At 43.5% G+C, this 20,246-nt stretch overlaps 1 protein-coding gene across 1 annotated transcript in view; it reads left to right on the forward strand.

Annotated features, from left to right (window-relative positions):
* The window catches only part of Dip-C (dipeptidase C), a 237,422-nt gene that overhangs the window by 70,210 nt on the left and 146,966 nt on the right, over window positions 1-20,246 (forward strand). The window contains exon 3 of the mRNA XM_080286052.1: window positions 8,717-8,770. Coding sequence (XP_080142178.1) covers window positions 8,717-8,770 — 54 coding nt within the window. The remainder of the gene's footprint in view (window positions 1-8,716; window positions 8,771-20,246) is intronic.

Here is a 20,246-nt window from a genome sequence, read left to right on the forward strand (position 1 = left end):
AGTAGCAGTGGTGGTGTTGATTGTGGTAGTGGTAATGTTTTTTTGTGGTACTAACGGTGTTGATAGTGATGACAATGTTGATTTTGGTAGCATTGTTGATTGCGGAAGGAGGCGTGATAGGTTGTGTTGGTTGTAGGAATGGTTGCAGTAAGTAAACCTCGTCTACGAGATTTAGAAGCTCAATTAAATCTTATGAAGGTGGCAAGAGTAGGATAAAAAAAAAAAAAAAAAAAGTGCTGTATGAGTTAATAATTGTGGTTGGGATGGTGATTATGGTTGTAGCAAAGGTAGTTAGGATAGCTTTGGGAATGGTGGCGGTAACGTTCAGATGGTGATTTTGTGTTGATAATAATGATTGCTATAGCAGTGATGTTGGTTTTTGTAGTAGTAGAAGTAATAGTTGTAGCAGTTTTTGTTGTTGTAGATTAATCAGAAAAGTGAACCCAGTAGACTGTAGGCTGAACGTTCCCTTCCCTGGCAGTCCACCATCCCCATTTCTGAGGATAGGGAGGGCGTTGAAGGATATCTATAACTGAGCAACAGAGCACTCCTTTAGTTCTTTGGGTGGGGTAGTTGTGATGAGCTTCGCAGTTAAGGTGTGTGGCGGTTGTAATTGTGAGAATAGAATTTGCTCTTTTAGTGGGTACTGTGATACGGGCATTATTGGAGGCGTTAGTGATTGTAGTCATGGTAGTTCTTAATTATTGTGGTTGTGGAGTTGGTTTTTTACCCCTCAGTCCGTGAAGTCTCTTACAAGCATGATATAATCGCCTCATGGTAGCCAGACTAAATTACTACACTTCCGCAAGGGGATGGTAGTCGTGATAGTTGTAAGGCTGCGTAACAACCTCTTTACTGATTATTTTTCACATTTTACCTCCTTATCCCTTCGTTATGTTACGGATACACACTATTTCGAGCCTTGTTTGACGGAGATTTTGGTTATTTGGTAGCATATTTCCCGTAGCTCAGTGGCAGTACTACGGCCTTGCATCCTTTCCGTAACTCTTCTTCCCATCTACCCCCAGTTGCTAGTCTAAATCTCGTGTTCTAGCTCAGCCTTCAAGAGGGAGGGATGGCAACTTTTTGGCCAGTTAAGAGTGATCATAACATAAAAATAAATACAAGAGAGTATAGGTGTTATATGGATAATAGTTCGCCAGAAGAAAAAGGTGGTACGCAGTTTTCTGTTCCATCCAGAATAAGGCAGAATGTGGTAGTTTTGGTGGTGGTGGTTGGTTGGCACATTTCTGGTTGTGTGCAGCATCACACTACACCACACCTCACTACACACCGTTTCACACCGGCACACTTCCATACACAACACACTCCTGCCATACCACGGCATTCCATCTCTATACCTCACAGTGTATCACTATCCATTCCACACCACCATACCACACCACGCATAACATCGTTACGTCATACCACACCACACTAACCAAAGCAGACCACCTCAGGCAGGCTACACGACCACACCACAGCATACCGTACACCACACCACTATACATCACACCACACCACATTAGCACACTAAACTACACACCACACTATATCATACTCCACCGCACTGTACAACACGCCACCGCACAATACCACACCACCGCACACACTATACCACACACTACTGTACATCACACTGTACCACAGCAGACCACACTGCCACACCGCACCACAGTATACCACACCACACCACTATACCACACACCACGCAACGCAACGCAACGCAACGCAACACCAAACCAAATCACACCTCACCACACCATACCGCACCATATGAACCCAAGCAAACCACATCCACATCACACCATACCACACCAATCCAAACCAACCCCTCCACCATATAACACCTCAGCGCCAGACTACGCTACACCACACTTAGCTTCGTACGGTGTCGGTGAGAGAGAGAGAGAGAGAGAGAGAGAGAGAGAGAGAGAGGAAGTTGCCGTAGGAGGAAGGAAGATAATGAGGATGGGGTTGAGGGAGGCATGGAGGAAGGAGGGATCGGATGAAAGGAAGGACGATCGGAGAGAGAGGGGGAGGACTTGAATAATTTTCACTAGTGCTACTACAGCTGCTACTACTACTACTACTACGAGAGAGAGAGGAGCTTGAATAACTTTCACTACCACTATCACCACCGCTACTACTACTATTACTTATACCACTACGAAAGAAAGAGAGGGGGGGAGCTTGAATAACCCACCACTACTACTACTGCTACTACTACTACTACTACTACCACCACCACCACCACCACCACCACTACTACTACTACTACTGCTACCACGAATTGAGTCACGTCCTTTTTACAATTACCGTACTATCCGATGTTCCTCTTTCCTCATACCTTTCTTCCTATCATTATTACTGCTTGCCCTCCTCTTCCTCTCTACTTTCCTCCCCTTGTCTTCGTTCCTTCTTTAACTTTTCCTCTTCTCTTCGTCTTTTCTCATTGTTGCCCTACATAAATGTCCCATTACTCCCTCTTACCTTCAGTCCTTGTCTCCATTCTCGCCCCTTCCCCTTTACCAGAGCCTTCTCATTTTTCCCTTCCTTCCTCCTTCTCCTCCTCCTCCTCCTCCTCATGTCTTCTTTCTTCCTTCTCTGTTAGTTTCCTGTCTCCTGCCTTTGTCTCACTCCCCTTTACTGTATACCCTCTTTTCCTGTCCTCAGTTCCTCCGTATTATTTTTTTATTATTTTCTCCTTCCTCTTCCCCTTCCTCCTCCTCCTCTTCCTCCTCCTCCTCTTCCTCCTCCTCCTCCTCCTGTCTTCTCTAAACTTCCGAATTCAGATTATGTTTCTGCTTCCCTTGCTTTATCTCCTTCTCCTCCTCCTCCTCCTCCTCTTCCTCCTTCTCTAGGCTTAGTATTGATCTCGGCTGTGTCCACCCACCTCCACCCCCCTTCTCCTCTCTCTTCTCTCCTCCTTTCTTCTGCTTTATGTACCTCCTCTTTCGAGTGTTCCTGCTGCTACTCATTCCATTTTCATTCAGGTGCTACACTTTTTCTCTCCTTATTACCCTTCTCTGTAATATTCAGTTGCCTCTTCCCTCTTCTTTCCCTCAGTCCTTTCCCCTTGCGCCTCTCTTTTCATCTCAGTTATGCAGGTCCGCCTCTCCCCGTTCCTCATTTTCCCCCTATTCTCTTCATAGCCCCTCTTCTTCCTTGTCACCTCTCTTCTCTCCTGCATCTTTTCCTCCTCCACCTCCTTTTTGCTTTTCTATCCTTGCCCTTAGCTCATAGAATAGTTTTGTTCATTTTAACCTTCCCTCTAACAAACATCCTCGAACTGAGCAACCCGTCTCTTGCTATTGCTTTCCATTGTATTCCAACCATCTGCTTTTTGTTTTTCGTGTTTTCCCTTTTGTGTCATTATCTCCTTCGGTTCTCTGTTCCTTCATTTTTACCTTTTTTTTTTTTTGTGTGTGTATGTGTGTGTGGTTCCTCCTTTCCTCCGTCTGTCTATTCTATTCCTCTTCCTCCTCCTCCATTTCTTCCGTTTCCCCACTCCCATCTTCATCCTCTTACCTCTCAGCTATTTTGCTTACCTGCTCATCCATACCTGCCATAGTCATCATTCTGTGTTCCAATCTTACCACCGACCACCGTATTGCTACCACATCACACTACACCAACCCAGCTCACCACACACTACATCCCAGCTCACCACACCACTCTTCCACTTCCTCATCACACAACATCCACCAGCATATCACCACACCATATCATCTTGACTATACCAGCACACCTTACCAATAATCACAGGAACGATCACTTTTGCTTAACACGACACCATCACAGTTCACCGTATCATTGTTGCACATCATCACATATCTGCCGTACCACAAGTATATCACTACATCATCACGCCATCACAACTGCAACACCTCAAAATACCAATCACCACAGTAGTTACACTCACATTGCACCATTCCATCACAGGTCACACCTCAGCACAGTACAAAGCTTATCTCACGCCTCATTCTTGTGACATTTTTTATTGATGTTGTTCCCATTTTCACGCCACACTACACCTCACTACGCTGCACCACATCACATACATCACAACATATCACACCACACCACACTACAAACACCCCACACCACACCACACCACACCACACCACACCCCACCACACCACACAACACCACACCCCACAGAACACCACACACCCCTTCCATCGTAGCAGTCCACACGCGAGCTACACATTTGCTTCAGGTAGCGTTGATTGACTCCATTACCTGACCATCACACCTGCCTACCACCACCACCATCACTACACCTGCCCACTACCACCATCACACCTACATACTATAACCACCCTCACACCTGCACACCACCTCCACCACCACACCACCACCACCACCATCACACTTGCACATCACCACCACCATCATACCTATCCACCACAATTCCACATCTGCACACCACCACACTTGAGCATCACCACGACCATCACCCCTGCCCACCACCACCACCACCACACCTGCTCACCACTACCAGCACCACACCTGCCCACCACCACTTCACCTGCCCACCACCACCGTCACACTTGCACATCACCACCACCATCCACCATCACACCTATCCACCACCATTCCATATCTGCACATCACCACCACCATCACACTTGCCCACCACCACCACCACACCTGCTTGCCCACCAGCATCTGCCCACCACCACCAGATTACCCTCACCTGCTACAACTGCCGCACATGGTACATGTCCACCATACCTGCCAGTACAGCAGCTTTACAATCGCGTATTCATATTTTTAGCGAGTGTTTGTAACTCGGTAAAGGGGAACATCCAGCGTTGTATTCTCGTTCGCATGCGATACTTCAAAACACTTCCTCGTAAGTTGTTTTATTAGCATATTACGCCATTGTATTGTATTTTATGATATATGGCATTTTATTACCGATAGTGTTTGCATCTGTAACCTACAAAAGCGTTTTACGATGTCAGACAAAATAAATCGCTGAGGAAGAGGTGTATGGAAATCTGATACGAACGAGAATATGGTTCCCAGTTTCATATTACCCCCGTCAGGTGTACGGGCTCGAGGTTAGGCTACCGAAGTCCAGTATATTTGAACCCTTCAGCCATCAGAGGTAGCTTGTTGATATCTTGTCGCTGCCAGACGTCTTTATTCAGCTTAGCAGGGCACGCTAGTAGTGGAGCAAATGAAGGCTATATTAACCCATCCAGTTGGAATTGTCTTTCCTGAGGTTAATAAAATCTGGAGACGACAAGAGTGAAACTAATAATGATGATAATAATAATAATAATAATATCTCATTGAAGGTGTCTGTCACCTTTTAATCCATGACGTATTATTTTATTCCTTATACCCTTAGGCAGTTTTATTTAGCTTTAGGAAATACCTTTTGCTGGTGGGGTTAATGAATGCTGTATGTAACTCCACAAATTCGGTAACTCTCCTAACCTTAACCCCTTCAGCCCTGTTACCTTATTTCATTTTAGTCTTCGTATCAACAGAGTTTCATTCAGGCTGGGAAAGGCTGTACGTACTTCCTTAACCTCTCTACTAGATGTCTTTCCCAAATGTATTAAAATTGACGTTAATAAGAATGAAATTTGAATATATCTGATCGGATTGAAGGGGTTAAAATCGCCTGGAGATGTACGAATCAGTTAGGTTTAAGGGGTTCATTCCTGCCATCTCCAGCCAGTTTTATTTACCTTTGGAGAGGCTTTGAACTGGATGGGATATATATAGCCTTCTTTAGCCCCATCATTGCGAGAAGGCATTCCTAAACGTAAAACACACACACACACACACACACACACACACACACACACACACACACACACACACACACACACACACACACACACACACACACACACACACACACACACACACACACACACACACACACACACACACACACACACACACACACACACACACACACACACACACACACACACACACACACACACACACACACACACACACACACACACACACACACACACACACACACACACACACACACACACACACACACACACACACACACACACACACACACACACACACACACACACACACACACACACACACACACACACACACACACACACACACACACACACACACACACACACACACACACACACACACACACACACACACACACACACACACACACACACACACACACACACACACACACACTACTCTTCAAACGTTTGTAGCTGGTGGAATGTAGGCCATTCTTAAAACATTTGTAAGCGGTGGAATGTCGTCTTGGGTATAGAGAACTGTGACTCGTCTCCCATCTCAGACATTCTCGTTTCTGTTCTTCATTCATCTCTTGTTTCTGCACTTTTTCCATAATCCTACATCTTTACATTTAGAATAAAATTTTTGTATTAGTACTGAAGATATGACTCACAAACTGCAGCAGTGTTCTTTTTCATTAGATCAGGATAGTAATACAGCCTACAAGGTGTTAAGGTTCAAACCACTGTTTTACTTTTTTTTCCCCATATATACCGTAGTAGTGGGAATAGGCTTAGGATGATGATGATGAAGAAAACATGTATCGCAACCTACTCATGCTCGGTGCAACTATAGCATACTGTTCTAGCTAACACCAGACGCTCAGTGCTACGAATCAGTCGCAGGAGCTTGAGACCATCAATAAGGTATTTTACCTACTTTTTTAATATGTGAAGTTGTTAGTTATCAGTGTGAGGAATACACGTGTTCCCCACTGTTTATCATGTAGTGAATGGCCGATTTGTGTGTGTGTGTGTGTGTGTGTGCGTGTGTGCGTGCGTGTGCGTGCGTGCGTGCGTGTGTGTGTGTGCGCGGTCGTTTCCAAGACATGAAACCCAGCCTTTTTGTGAACTTTATTATGTGTCGGTGAATGCGCACATCCTGGTGTTTTTGAGGGATGTTCTCATCCTGTTTATCAATATCCTTCGCCCTTGACTCCACATCACCCGGACATTTGTTTTGATCCACGCTTCCCATCTCCCATCCCCATGTACTCCTCTGTGAACCCATTTGGATTACGCTGCCTGGTATCATTACTCTCCTTTGTCGTCGGTGCGGTAGTTACTTCACATATATTTGCCATTTTATCCACTCACTTGATGTAGTGCTGCCTACTTCTTCCTTAGCCTTTATCATGCTTTTTCTGTGCCTGCCCTCCTCTCTTCCTATTTCTCCCATCTTTCCTGTCACTTCTTATTGCTTTTCTCTCCTTTACAGGTGGCTTTACATTGAGTGACAAACCAAATGGTTTCCTGTAAGCCAAGAAACCATTTACATCGCTGGTTGGTAACCATATAACCAAACCATGCGTGCTCCCTACGTGTCAACAAGTGGGTTGGTGGAAGGTTAGTGCCCCTCCCCGTAAAACAAATAACTCAAAGTCAAATGGCCATCCCTTACGGGATTATGGCGTCTGGCAGTAGATAGATAGATAGATGTGTGCCTGCCCTGTTGTAATCATTCCTGCATGGTCTTCTGCAACAGTGTTCCTTAGAGTCTTTGCGCTTCGACTGAGTGTAAATGAAGATTCCAAGTGAAAAATGAATACAGGTACGCATCTTCACTTTTGGTGAACGACCTCCTGATATCAGCGAGTCATTTACCATCAGAGTTCACACAAAACTGAACTGGATGTTCTGGTGTACAGTACTTGGGCTACTTAATTTTGGGCTCGTGAATGCACATATGTCTTTGTGCAGTGTCCGTAACAAATTTACTCTGATGTAGATTTTATTGTGTTCACGTAGCTGTACAGACGACTGGATTGAACTTAGGGGATTCCTCTTGTGATGATGGGGCTACTGAAGTGCATAGTTAACCTCTCCGTTCTCTTCTTTATTAAATCATTTGAGGATAGCAGGAATGAAATACAAAATACTGAAGGGCGTGGAGTTCAGTGGTCTGGTTCATCCACTGAACCAGAATACACACATTAATGACGATAGTGGTGGTTGTGGGGATGTTAATGACGTTATGATGGCAAAAGTGATGTTAGTGATGACGGACCTGTAAAGAATTATACTTAAGCTGTTTGTCGGTATGTCTGCTGATACGATCTATTCAGTTCTTGGTACGCATCATCAATTTCTGCCATTAATGAGTGCTCTTGTTCATGGCATCTGGTAAGTGATGAACTGCCGGTGCTCTTATTTCTATTGTTAAGTGGTGTTACTTTGCAGTACAGTTTCCTTAAGTGGTGTTACTCTTCAGTACAATTTCGTGTAGTGTTAATGTTCTTAGATTATACAAATTTCCTAACTCTTCAGTCTAAATACGTGTGATTTATTTTATTCTTGCTCTCTCGGGATGGTTTTACTTGTCTTTGAACTCCAGCACTTTAAGCAGTCACTAACACCTTCCCTGACCGGAAACTTTCCTGAGTTAGAGAAAATCGTCCAAAGGTAGCAAGAATGAGGTAAGAATGATATACTCTACGTCACTGAAGTGAAGGGATTAATACAGGTGTTTTTATATATCCCAGGGACTACATGCTCTTTCTCAATACTTCTGTAAATATACTGTAAGTGTATCTGTTTCCGACACTTAAGCACTTGCATATTAATATAATTTATGTGTACCTTTTTTCCCAGTGGTACTCATAGTAGTGTAATATAGATGTACCCTTTCTACAATTATGTACATAGAATGGTGTATAATGGTGGTGTTGTCATTGCAGATCTCTGATGTTCTTCGCGGCATGACGGGTGAGAACGGGACGCTGCTCACACTGGTAGGTCACTCGCTTCTTTGCCACACCGATGGGGGCAGTGCAGGGAAACCAAACAACAACACGCATATTGATCCATACATGGCGCACCCTTGCAGCGTTGTACAGCATTGTTTTGCCCTGTTTTAACCCCTTCTGCCCCTTATTTTATTCTTTTTATTTATTTATTTATTTTTTTTTCAGTGTTCGGTCACTCACATATTTTAGGCACAGCTGGGGGTTGGAGGTGGAGGAGCTGTGCAGAGAATTCAGACAACGCACGTATTGATCCATGCAAGGCACTCTCTTGCAGGGCTAGTATAGTAACTGTCACTCGCGATTCTATTTTTATCTTCTTCGCTATAACCCTTTTTAACTCTGACTTGGCCAAAAGTTCCAATTTCTCTCGTGAATGCTGAGTTGTAACAATAGATGAACACTAGAACATGATTGCCAGTCTCGAAGCAGTGCAATGGAAAGGAAGTTGAGCCACAGCATTGTCTTTTTTTGCCACAGAGCTATGTGAAATATGCCGCCAAAAAAAAGGTAAATTTAGGCCAGGTTAGCGTAAAGAACCGTAGTTGCAGCAGTAATTGTAGCATTAGGTTAATCTGAAACATGAATCCAGTGAACGGTAAGTTTAAGTTGCCCTCCTTCTGCAGTCCACCATCCTCCTTTTGGGGGGATAGGGAAATAGGGACGTTTGTATAACCAGGCAGTTGAGCCTCCTACTTATATCGATGCCTGTACATGAAAGGTTCCCTCCAGCACCGGTGCCTTCACTGCGATGACATAGTATTTATTTCCCCACTGATAGGTCACTGGCCTGCTTGTGGCACCGCTGGGGGGTTGGGTGGGGGAGGGGTAGTGCAGGGAAACCAACCAACAGCGCACATATTGATCCTTATACGGCGCTCTCCAACACACTACTACTGTGTATTGTTTCTCGCGGCATTATTTGTAAACAACTAGGCGTAAGTGTATATAGACCTCAGCTTTTTAAATAGTTTGGGAAGTCTGTGTGTATGTATGTATTATATGTGTTTGTGTTGTACAAGATGTACGATGAGAAATAGGTTAGACTCATATTTTACTCCAGAAAGCACAGCATAACGTGGTATGCAGGCTAATCACAATAATCACAGCTGATCCATATGTAACCCTCAAAAACTGGGGGTTTGTAGTCACTGTCGTCCTCTAGGGTTTAACTCCATGAATACAATAAAGAACTTTCCATTTTATTCATGCTATCTCCAGCCGACTTCATTCAGCGTCAGGGAGACTTGTTTTAATGAAGGGATTGATGAAAGCTAAATCTAATATCACTAGGTCGATAACTTGTCTCTCAGACTGAATCAAGAAGGTTGTAAATAGCAAGAACAAAATACAGAATAGTTCATGGGATTGAAGTGGTTAAGGAATACCTGGTACGAACTGTGGCCTTGTTATAATATGACGGATTATAAAGCACAAGACTAACACCCTCACCCACCAATAAACGCTGCTGAAACAAGCTAGGAAAATCTAAGAAATGTCACCATGTATTATGCGAAATACAAAAACTGCCATGAGTATTTTATAATAATAGTTGCAGCCCCTGGTTCATCTAAACTCAGCGAGCTGCAAGCTGAAGCTGTCCTTGTTCCGTGGTCCATCTTCTTCCTCTCCGGGGATAGAAGTGGGGATGGGATTGAGGGACGTGTTTATAAGCTGGCAGGTCCACCACCCTGGCATATTGGTGCCAGCACGTGAAAGCGTCCGTCTTGAGCACCGAGTAAAAAAAAAAAAATGTTGTTATTCTAATCTGTGATGGGAAATACAGGAAGAAGTTGTACGTGATTGCATTGTGTCCTTGCTATTGTAAGTTTCAAGAGAAGGGGGGGCGGGAAGCTAATTTTGTCAGAATTAGCAACTTTATGATGTCTCTGTCACTTCCTGTGAGAATGAAGAAGGCGAACACTTTATTATCCGTTGGAAACATCCTCAGCTGAGAACTGGTGGCTCCCAATTTAACACCTTCGGTCCGATTATATTTTATATTCTGTGCGTGCTACTTCTGGACGATTTTATTCAACGTAAGGAGGGAAATCAGGTTGCGAAGGGATTAATGAAGATTTATTGTAACCCTGTCACTACAAATAATGAAGTCAAAGCTAGCAACATTGTCTGGAGGTAGGAGAAATAAAAAAGAGTTTCAGATTCAAGCAATCGAAAGATATTACCTCAGTGAGAGCTTACTGTTGCACTGGACACTCTGATTCATAAGTTTACTGTTGAGAGAAAACAGGTCTGGTTTACACTGTCCGGTCTGTGATTAAATCACAGCTTTCATTTCATGTATAAGTGGACTGATTAGTTGTGAGGCATTGGTAAGAGTCTATAATATGATGAATTAGTATATGTTGGGATTATGCCCCCCTCTCAGTCTTCACTTTAGGGTAAGTAAACCAAGCTCATGGACTTGATATTCATGTATATTTTTTAAATTGTGGTATTTATCGGTTTCAGTATACTCCCTGACTATTTTTTCCTTTACACTATTTATAGGTTCTCTAACATTCACCGGAAGTGACTTTCAGCATATGAGCGTACCACTTTATAACGTGTGTGTCGTTTGGCTTGAAGTTGATGCTCTTCCTGTGACGCATACAGATACATTCACTTCCTTAAGTCTTGCACACTGATGATATAAATATGGGAGCGAGATGAGAGTTGAAGGACGAGTAGAGGACAAACAGAAGTAGAGATTGAAATGGCTAAATCGTACAGACGAGGGAGACGAGATGGTGATCCGATTCTTTAAGATTTGAAAAGTGAGAGTGAAATAGTGTAATGCGCCTTGGCAGTGGACGAGTCTATTTTGCTGGTGTGTGGGAGAGATGTTCTTGTAAATATGAGAGTGTAAGACGAATAAAAGATAGAATTGGTAATGAAAGGGTGTGTAAAGAGTTGGCAGGGACGCGTCAGACCTGCGTACCAAATGGCATTGAGTGTTGACAAAAAATATATGGAAAGCGCAAGTCATTTGAATAACCTAGGTTGTGTGTGTGTGTGTGTGTGTGTGAATATATATATATATATATATATATATATATATATATATATATATATATATATATATATATATATTTTTGGTTGTGTAATCTTGTATGTATAGTTTGTTTGTGTGCTTTAATGTTTTGTGTGCTTGAATTCTATGCATGTTAGTGTTATTCTACTTTACTATTTGTATATGTATTGGCGTTCATATTAGTTTGTGAGTACCTTTGTGTGTGTGTGTGTGTGTGTGTGTGTGTGTGTGTGTGACAGAGAGAGAGAGAGAGTTGTGTGTGTAGGGTACGAGTGAATCTGTAATGTGTAGTTGTAGAGATTGGGAGGGGGAAGTTTTTTGGGGAAGGAGTTTGCCTTGACTGCTGTGAGGAAGGGGGAGGGGGTGTACACCTGTTCCTCCCTGTAATTACCAGGTGAGAGAAAGTTGCGCGAGCCTTGAGAATGAGGGAGGGGGGGAGAGGGAAGGGCGGATTTGTAGGAGGAACACAAGAAAAGAGGACAACTGCTGGCGGCGGGTTGGCACACACAAGGCAGTTCCTGTCTAGAGGGTATCATTAGCCTGCTGTACATTGCTCTGCGAAAATAATATGTATGCCAAAGCAGGCTCCCCCTCACATGCATGCACGCATACTCGTGCACGCACTTAAGCGCGCCGCGCACACGCGCGCACGCGCACACACACACACACACACACACACACACACACACACACACACACACACACACACACACACACACACACACACACACACACACACACACACACACACACACACACACACACACACACACACACACACACAAAAACTCTCACCCATCATTCCTTCAATCCAGAGCAAACAGAATATTTAAGAACCGAGATTAAATCCTGTCATTGATGATTTATTGGAAAGGACTAACGGAAATCAATACGGACTAGAACAACATGGTAGGAACAGTCTAGAATCCATAGTATTATATAGCAGACCATATATTAAGAAAGTATACGGAAGTAGTAGTATAAAATGCCAAATTGTGTCACTTACAACTGGTAATAAGGAAGTCATTGTAATAAAAGAAATAGGATAGAGGATTGCTGGCAGACAATAGCATTATGGAGAGTAAGCTGCCTATACCAAAGGAAATGTTGATATATAAGCAGTGTTTTCTTATTGTAATGGTATTAATGTGGAGTCATGGTCCTAAGAATGTAAACTTTGGGCACATGAGTCGAGAGATCAGTGTTAGGTATGAAAATGAGAGAGAGAGAGAGAGAGAGAGAGAGAGAGAGAGAGAGAGAGAGAGAGATTCTTAGGTAAGGAAACGGACTAGAGGCGACGACAGCATCGCAATTACAAAGCGAAAATGACCTTGGCCGGTGGTATTTTTTGTAGATCAGATAACAGATGGAGAACCAGGGTGAGAGAGTGGCATCCCGAAGATGGAGTGAGAGGAAGGGGAAGGCAGAGAACAAGATGGAGGGATGCACTGCGTATTATGGTCGACTAGAATGGAACCAAGGTCTGGTGAATACAGGTAAACAATCAGCAGGTTTGAGTTGAGCAAGTTGTCTCGAGTGGAATGACACTGACTGATGATTTGATGGTGATAATAGTAGTGGTGATGATGATGGTGGTGGTGGTGTTTATCATGATGATGGTGTTGGTGATGGTGATGGTGTTGGTGATGATGACTCCATTTTTAAGTTGAATGCACCGTGGTCATTACAGTATAACGACGATAAAAAGAGGACGTCTTTGTTTCATTATAACCTACTCTTATAAATCACATCCATAAATCCCATCGTATTTTGTATTTTCTCGAAGCCAATCAGACTAACACTAGCGAAATCCCCAGCTAAAGTGTTATTCTGCAGCGAAGATTGTCCGGCCTGAAACCATTTTGTGCGAGTTTCTTTCCCGGCCACTCAGTTTAAGAGGGTAAGCCGGAGGGAGGGAGGGGTGAAGAAGGTTGGGGAGAAGGTGGTGGGATGAAGGGGGGAGAGGAAGGAAAGGAGGTGGGAGAAAAGAAGGAGAGGGAAGAAAGGAGGTGGGAAAGGGTGGGTAGAGGGAAGAAAGGAGGTGGGAGGGGGAGGGGAGATAGTGCCAGGTAGGGAAGGAAAGGGGGGGGAGTGGGTAGCAAGGATTAAATGACAGGATGGGTAAATAAATATCGTGTTTTCCTCCATCTCGTCGTGCCTCTTGCTTCTTCCCTTCACTCCTTTTTCTTCTTCCCTTCTCTTTCTTTCCCTTCTTTTCCTCTACCTTTTTTTCCCCATCGTACATGCCTCATTCCCTCCCTCCTTCCATCTTTCATCGCTCCTTTGCCTTTGTTCCTTTAATCCTTTCTTTTCTTTCCTCCCACGTTCCTCCCTTCCTTCGTTCATGCTTCCCATTCTCCTTATTTTCTTTTCAGTCCTTCCTTTTCTATAGTTCCTACACCCATTCCCTCCTTCCTTACCCTCTGATCTCTCTTCCCTTCTCCCCTCCTTCCTTCGTATCCCCTCTCCTTTCTTTCCATTCTCATTCCTTTCCATACTATTTCATCTCTCATTCTTCTCCATTTCCGTCTCCTCTGCCATCCCTTCTTTCCCATTACCATTTTTCACTTCTTCCATACCTGCCTGCCATCTTTCTTCTTTCGTCATTTCCTTTCCGTTTACCGGCACTACTCTTCCTCATCCATCTTTCCTTCCTTCCTTTCATCTCTTCGTTCCTCGCTTCCCTCCCTCTTTTCCCTCCTCTCTTTCCTCCGTCTTTCCTCTGTGTGGTGCGTGCTTTAAGGAAGAGGGTAGGAGAGAGGAAGAGTGAGAAAGGGAAGGTGTGAGGGTAGGAAGGCAAGAGGAAGGGAAATGCCTAGAAGAAAACAGTCCCGAAACTTAGAGAATGGGTTTTAGTAGTAGTGGTGGTGGTAGTTACTGTTGTTTTTGGTGGTGGTGGTAGTTATTGTTGTTTGCGGTGGTGGTGGTAATTATTGTTTGTGGTGGTGGTTTTTTGTGGTGGTGGCAGTTATTGTTGCTGTTTGTGGTGGTGGCGTTACTGTTATTGTTGTTATTGTGGTGGTGGCGTTAGTTATTGTTATTGTGGTGGTGGTAATAGTAGTAGTAGTAGTGGTAGTAGTAGCAGTAGTGGTAGCAGTAGTAGTAGTAGTAGTAGTAGAGGGAGAGAGAGAGAAGAAAGGAAGGGAGAAATAAAGAACGGTAGAAAGTTTGGGAGAGGAAAAGAAAAGTAGGGAAAAGGAGAAGGTCGAAGGAAAATAACAAAAAGTGGAGATAGAAAGAGGAAAAGGGACGAGAGGAGGTTAGGAGAGAGGAAAGAAGGGAAACGACCAGATACTGAGAATTATGTGGTAGGATAAGAGAGAGAGAGAGAGAGAGAGAGAGAGAGAGAGAGAGAGAGAATGGGAGGGGAAGGAAAAGGCAAGGCAAGAAGATGAAAATATGACACGGTAAAGGTATGAGGGAGATGGACGAAAGGCAGAGGTGATGTCAAGGGTCAGGAAGCAGGAACAGAAGGAAGGTACGGAGAATAAGAAGGCAGGGAGGGAAGGAAGGTAGGGAAGGATGTGAAGAAAGAAGAAAAGGTAGGGAGAAAAGAGTGACAGTGAGAGATACTAGGGAAAGAGGGGAGACAGAGAGAGAACTGGAGAGAGGTTAGGGGGAAGGAGAGGTTGGGAGAGAAGAAAAGCTGGGAGAGGAAAGGGCAGGTTGAGAAAGGCAAAGAGAAGAAAGTAATGATGAGAAGGCATGGAAATAAGAATACGTAGAAGAGTAAGGGAGAGAAGAAGGGCAGTTGAGGAAATATAAGGAAAAAAGGAGTACAAGGGAAGCCAAGGAGAGAAAAGGACGAGAGAGAAGGTAGAATATGAGGTAATAAAGGAGTGAGAGAGGTGGATTGGAGGCGGAGGCGATGGCAGGGATCAGGGAGAAGCAGGAAGGTGGGGAGAGGAGGAGGTGCCTGGAGAGAAAAATAGGAAGGGAGGCACGAAGCGAAGAGAAAGAGGAGGAGGTAAAGAAAAGAGGTAGAGAAAGAGGAGGAGGTAAAGAAAAGAGGTAGAGGAGAGAAAATGTGAGGAGAAAAAGGATGTAAGGAGGAAAAAGAAGGTTGGGAGAGTTAAAGTGGGTAGGTAAGAAGATTTAGGCGGGAGGTAAGAAGAGGGATGATGAACTGAGAGAGAGCATGTAAAGCAACAATGAAACGAGAGTAGGAGGGAAGAAAGGATGCAGAAGGAGAGGAAAACCGTGGGAGAGAGGAATTAGAAAAAAAAAAAAGTGAGAAGACAATGAAGAGTAGATGGAGAGAGGAGGGGGAGAGATGGAAGGAATAGCGAAGTTGAAAGAGGAGGCAAGGGGAAAGGAATGAAGAGAGACAAGATATTAGGAAACAGGAGTGGGGGAGAGAACTGAAACGCATAGAGAAAGAAGAAAGGTTGGGTGGGTCGAGAGAAGATTTAGGGAAGCGAAGGAGGCAGGTAGCAAGGCAGGCAGACATGGGTGGATGGAGGCAAGCAGGTAGGAGGGCTGTGAGGCAGGCTGGTATGTAGGTATACAGACAGGCAGGAAGACAAGAAGCTGGTGAGCCAGGAAGGTAAGTAGGCAGGCAGGTAGGTAGGTAGGACAGACAAGACGCAGGTGAGTTAGGGAGGTATGATGTAGATAGATTGGGTTTGTAGGTAGATGGGTAGTACTAGGCAGACAACTAGAGAGAAACGTAGAAAACTAGGGAGGCAGGTAAGATATTCAGACAGTATAGTATGTAGGTAGACGGACAAACAAGAAAGGGGTCATGATGTAAGTATATTGGTTAACAGGTAAGTAGGTAGGTAGTGCACACTTGGGGAGATAGATTGGTAGGTAGACTGCTAGAGGGGTAGGTAGGTAGAGATACATACAGCTTGGTAAGTAGATATGGAGGGAGACAAGCAGGAGAGTTTAAGTAAAGTACAGAGAGGTTAGCAGGATGGGTAAAAGACAGTAGGGTAGTTTGAGTCGGGAGTTATGGTCAGGTAGGTAAGCAGACAACGAGGGAAATTGGTAGCTAGATAGGTAGACGGTCAGCGGGTATTCATATATGTGAGCATGCAAGTAGGTAATGAGAAAATAAGTTGGTAGACAAGAGTTTAGTAGGAAGAGATATTCAGGCAAGTAAACAGGTATAGAGGTTGGTAGGTAGAAAAGTAAGCTTGCAGTTGTAGGTAGGTAGGTAGATAGTAAGGCTGGTAGAAGCTGATAGGGAGTGATGAAAATAGAGTAGGAAAATATGGGAGAATGACTAAAACAGTTGTAGTGCGAAGAAGGTAAAGACGAGTAGGAGGAGGGAGAATCGATGAAGCAGAGGAAAGTGAAGTGAGGAGAGGAAAGAATGACAGGAGGGAGAGAAAGGAAAGCGTGTGAAAGACAGGGAAGGAAAGGTAAGAGAAAAATGATGGGGGAAGAGGTGGAGAGAGGAAGGAGTGACAAAGAGGGATGCAATGGGGAGGATTGAAGGGAGGAGGAGGAGGAGGAGGAATGCCTTTTAAATAGAGGCATATATTAATCCTGAAAAAGTGAAAGCGGGGGGGGGGGCGAAAACTAAGTAAATAAGAGACTAAACAGGAAAAGCCAGAGGGTGAGGGAGAAGTCAGATGGGAGGGGAGAGGGGGAGGGAGGGAGGGAGGGAGAGCGGAAAAGCGTGAGGGGTAGGGAGGAGAGTGAGCGAAGGAAGTCTGGCCCAACCCGACTCGTGTTATGGTACGTTGATGTCTGAAAAGAGTAGAATAATCAGGCATTGTCAATAATAGCATGAGTTTCCTTATTCCCATCAGAAAAAGCAAGATAGTCCAGCAGTTATAATACAAGGAGGAACGACTGAAAGGTTACCTGTTTTTGTGTGATGCTGATAATTGAATGGAGAAAGGGAATGTGTGAAACGTGTTTAGGCCCGGAGCATGAATTCTGCGCGGCGGGTGACGGGGCGAATGTGGAGTGACGCAACTGAAAGGAAGTGTGTCAGACCCTGCACTGCCGGACGTACGACTACATTATTTTGACTAGTACATCCCAATTACAGCATTTCCTCATTTAGGCTACATTATCAGTTATTGGTATATTCTTATTTAAATAGTTTCATGATAGTGTTCGTCTCATTACGACTGTAATCATGAAGAAACAAGAGTTAATTCAGAATGGGGAGAGTAACGATTTCTCCGCCACCTGACGGGTGACTTAGGAACTGCGCGTGTTTGTAAACAAAGGAGTCCTCGCCCGGTCAGGTGATCCCAGCCAAAGATATTATTCTGTCTTCATCAGAGGCTGCGGTATCAGACTTCATGTTATTAGAATAAATGACTTTGTATTTTTTTAACGAAAAACAATGAAAACTTGGGTTAGGCTGGTCGATGATGGAGGACAAAGAATTCCGCGTACTTTCACCCTTGCCCCGTTGCATACGTACGATCTCGCACTCTGTACCAGTGTTACCCTCTGTACTTCTCGGAAATATGACTCATTCTTATCACGAGGCAAAGAAAGAGGTTGTGGCAATTAATGTAGGAAATGCTTATGTTTTTGAAGCAATATTTCTGCATTTTAATGGTTATAAGTAAAGTGATTTTTAATTTATCAGTAACCTATAGACTGAAAGGTATCGTCGTACCACTGGCAGTGATAAGCTTTATTCATGTATTTAATCTCTGAATGCTTCATAATTTTAGATCAATTACGCTCTTGCAAAACAGGAAGTTGATTTCACCAGAGAATGCCGTGTGAAAAGGTTGATTGGCAGGGTCATGTAGTTTTTAAAAATACTTGAATATCAAAATACCCATTTTTAAACGTATCTGTATGATGGACATCGATAATTATGATAGATTATCGCAGATTCAGGGACGATCTGCACACGATAAATATAACCCCCAATAATCTAGTCGAGGAAGAATGAAGACCGTACTATCATGATTTGGGCAATACAACTATTCTGTCCTAACTAACGCTAGAAGCGTATGAGCCAAATGGGTCGGTGTTGAAATTGCCGCCATTAACTATCCCGTGATAAGGACAACTCTAGTCTAGCTAAAGCCAGATAATTTTAATCATATGAGTGAATCATGCGAATTTGGTAGTGTTTAGGGACAGTACGTAAAGTGTATTGATACTAAAATGCATAGGGGAGAAAAGGTGTACCGGTATTGCATTGACGTACCGTAATAAATATTAACATATAACAGCATTGTCATCTTTAACCCATTGAATTGTTTCGGAGCTGAACTGGTACTATACTTTTTTTTTTTTTTTTTTTTTTTTTCCCCCGAGGCGAAGATGCACTTGATAGGTTGGTGATGATGGGCTGAGTGCAACAAGTCCGAATAATTTACTAACCCAAACTTCCCTCTCATATGTTGTCAGTTAATATTGCTAACGAGTAAAGAGATTGTGAAGCAATGTTGCATTCAGCCAATCATTACAGACCTATCACGCGCATCTTTGCCTCGATTTTATATATATATATATATATATATATATATATATATATATATATATATATATATATATAGCTGTGAAGTTGCCAAATGCATCCACACCCGAGTAAATATAAAGAAAACTTAAGGAACTTTGACGTCTGCATAATCCTATGCAGATGATGGTATGGGGGTTAGTTATTCTCAGCAGTGATGAATTCTGTGTGTGTGTGTGTGTGTGTGTGTGTGTGTGTTCAGACGCTTTTATTCAGTTTAGGAGAACCACGTTACTTAGACGTTACTAATGCTCGTATTACAAATCAGCTCGTATGGTATCAGCTATCATAAAATGTTAGTTAACCCGTCCACGAGAGGGTTAGTAGTGATACTGATAATCGGGCTCTTAGGACTCCATCAGCTGAATAAAATCGTTTGGCGTTGGCTGGAAAAAGCGTAAAAGAGTAGTACCGAAAAGCAAGGCCACTAAGACTACCGAGAGGTTGATGAAAACTTTAGCTTATCTCGGCAGATCGAAAAGTTTAACCAAATAGAGTCACGTACCAAAATGAAATGTCATCGGACTGAATAGGGTACCGATGTGGCGGTTATAGTTCGTGAAGTGGTCGATTTTGTTGATAAATTATGATGGTTGGGGTGTGGTAATTATGGTTGTGGTGATGCTCGTGGTAAGACGTCTTTGGTGGTAGTTGTGGTTGTGGTGGAGGTTGTGATTGATGGCTTGAAAAATGTTTTGGTTGGTGGTGTGGCAATAGCTGAAATTGGTGATGTGGTGGTGGTGGTGGTTATTGATGTGGAAGTACTTAAGGTTGATGGTGTGGTTTGCTAAGTTGTTTGGTAGTTATAAGTGGTAGTTGTAGTTTTGGTCGTTAGTGGTGATAAAGTTAATGGTGTTATTACTGTGATGGGATTGTGGTAGTCTGTCTCATTCATCCATAAAATTATTTTTTTAGTCTCTCTCTCTCTCTCTCTCTCTCTCCCCTTTGGTATTGATCTCAGGATGCTCGACGCTTTCATT

This window comes from Coenobita brevimanus, chromosome 110, assembly GCF_032717465.1.
Source record: "Coenobita brevimanus isolate Jiangsu-jjx chromosome 110, ASM3271746v2, whole genome shotgun sequence".
NCBI classification, from domain to species: domain Eukaryota; kingdom Metazoa; phylum Arthropoda; class Malacostraca; order Decapoda; family Coenobitidae; genus Coenobita; species Coenobita brevimanus.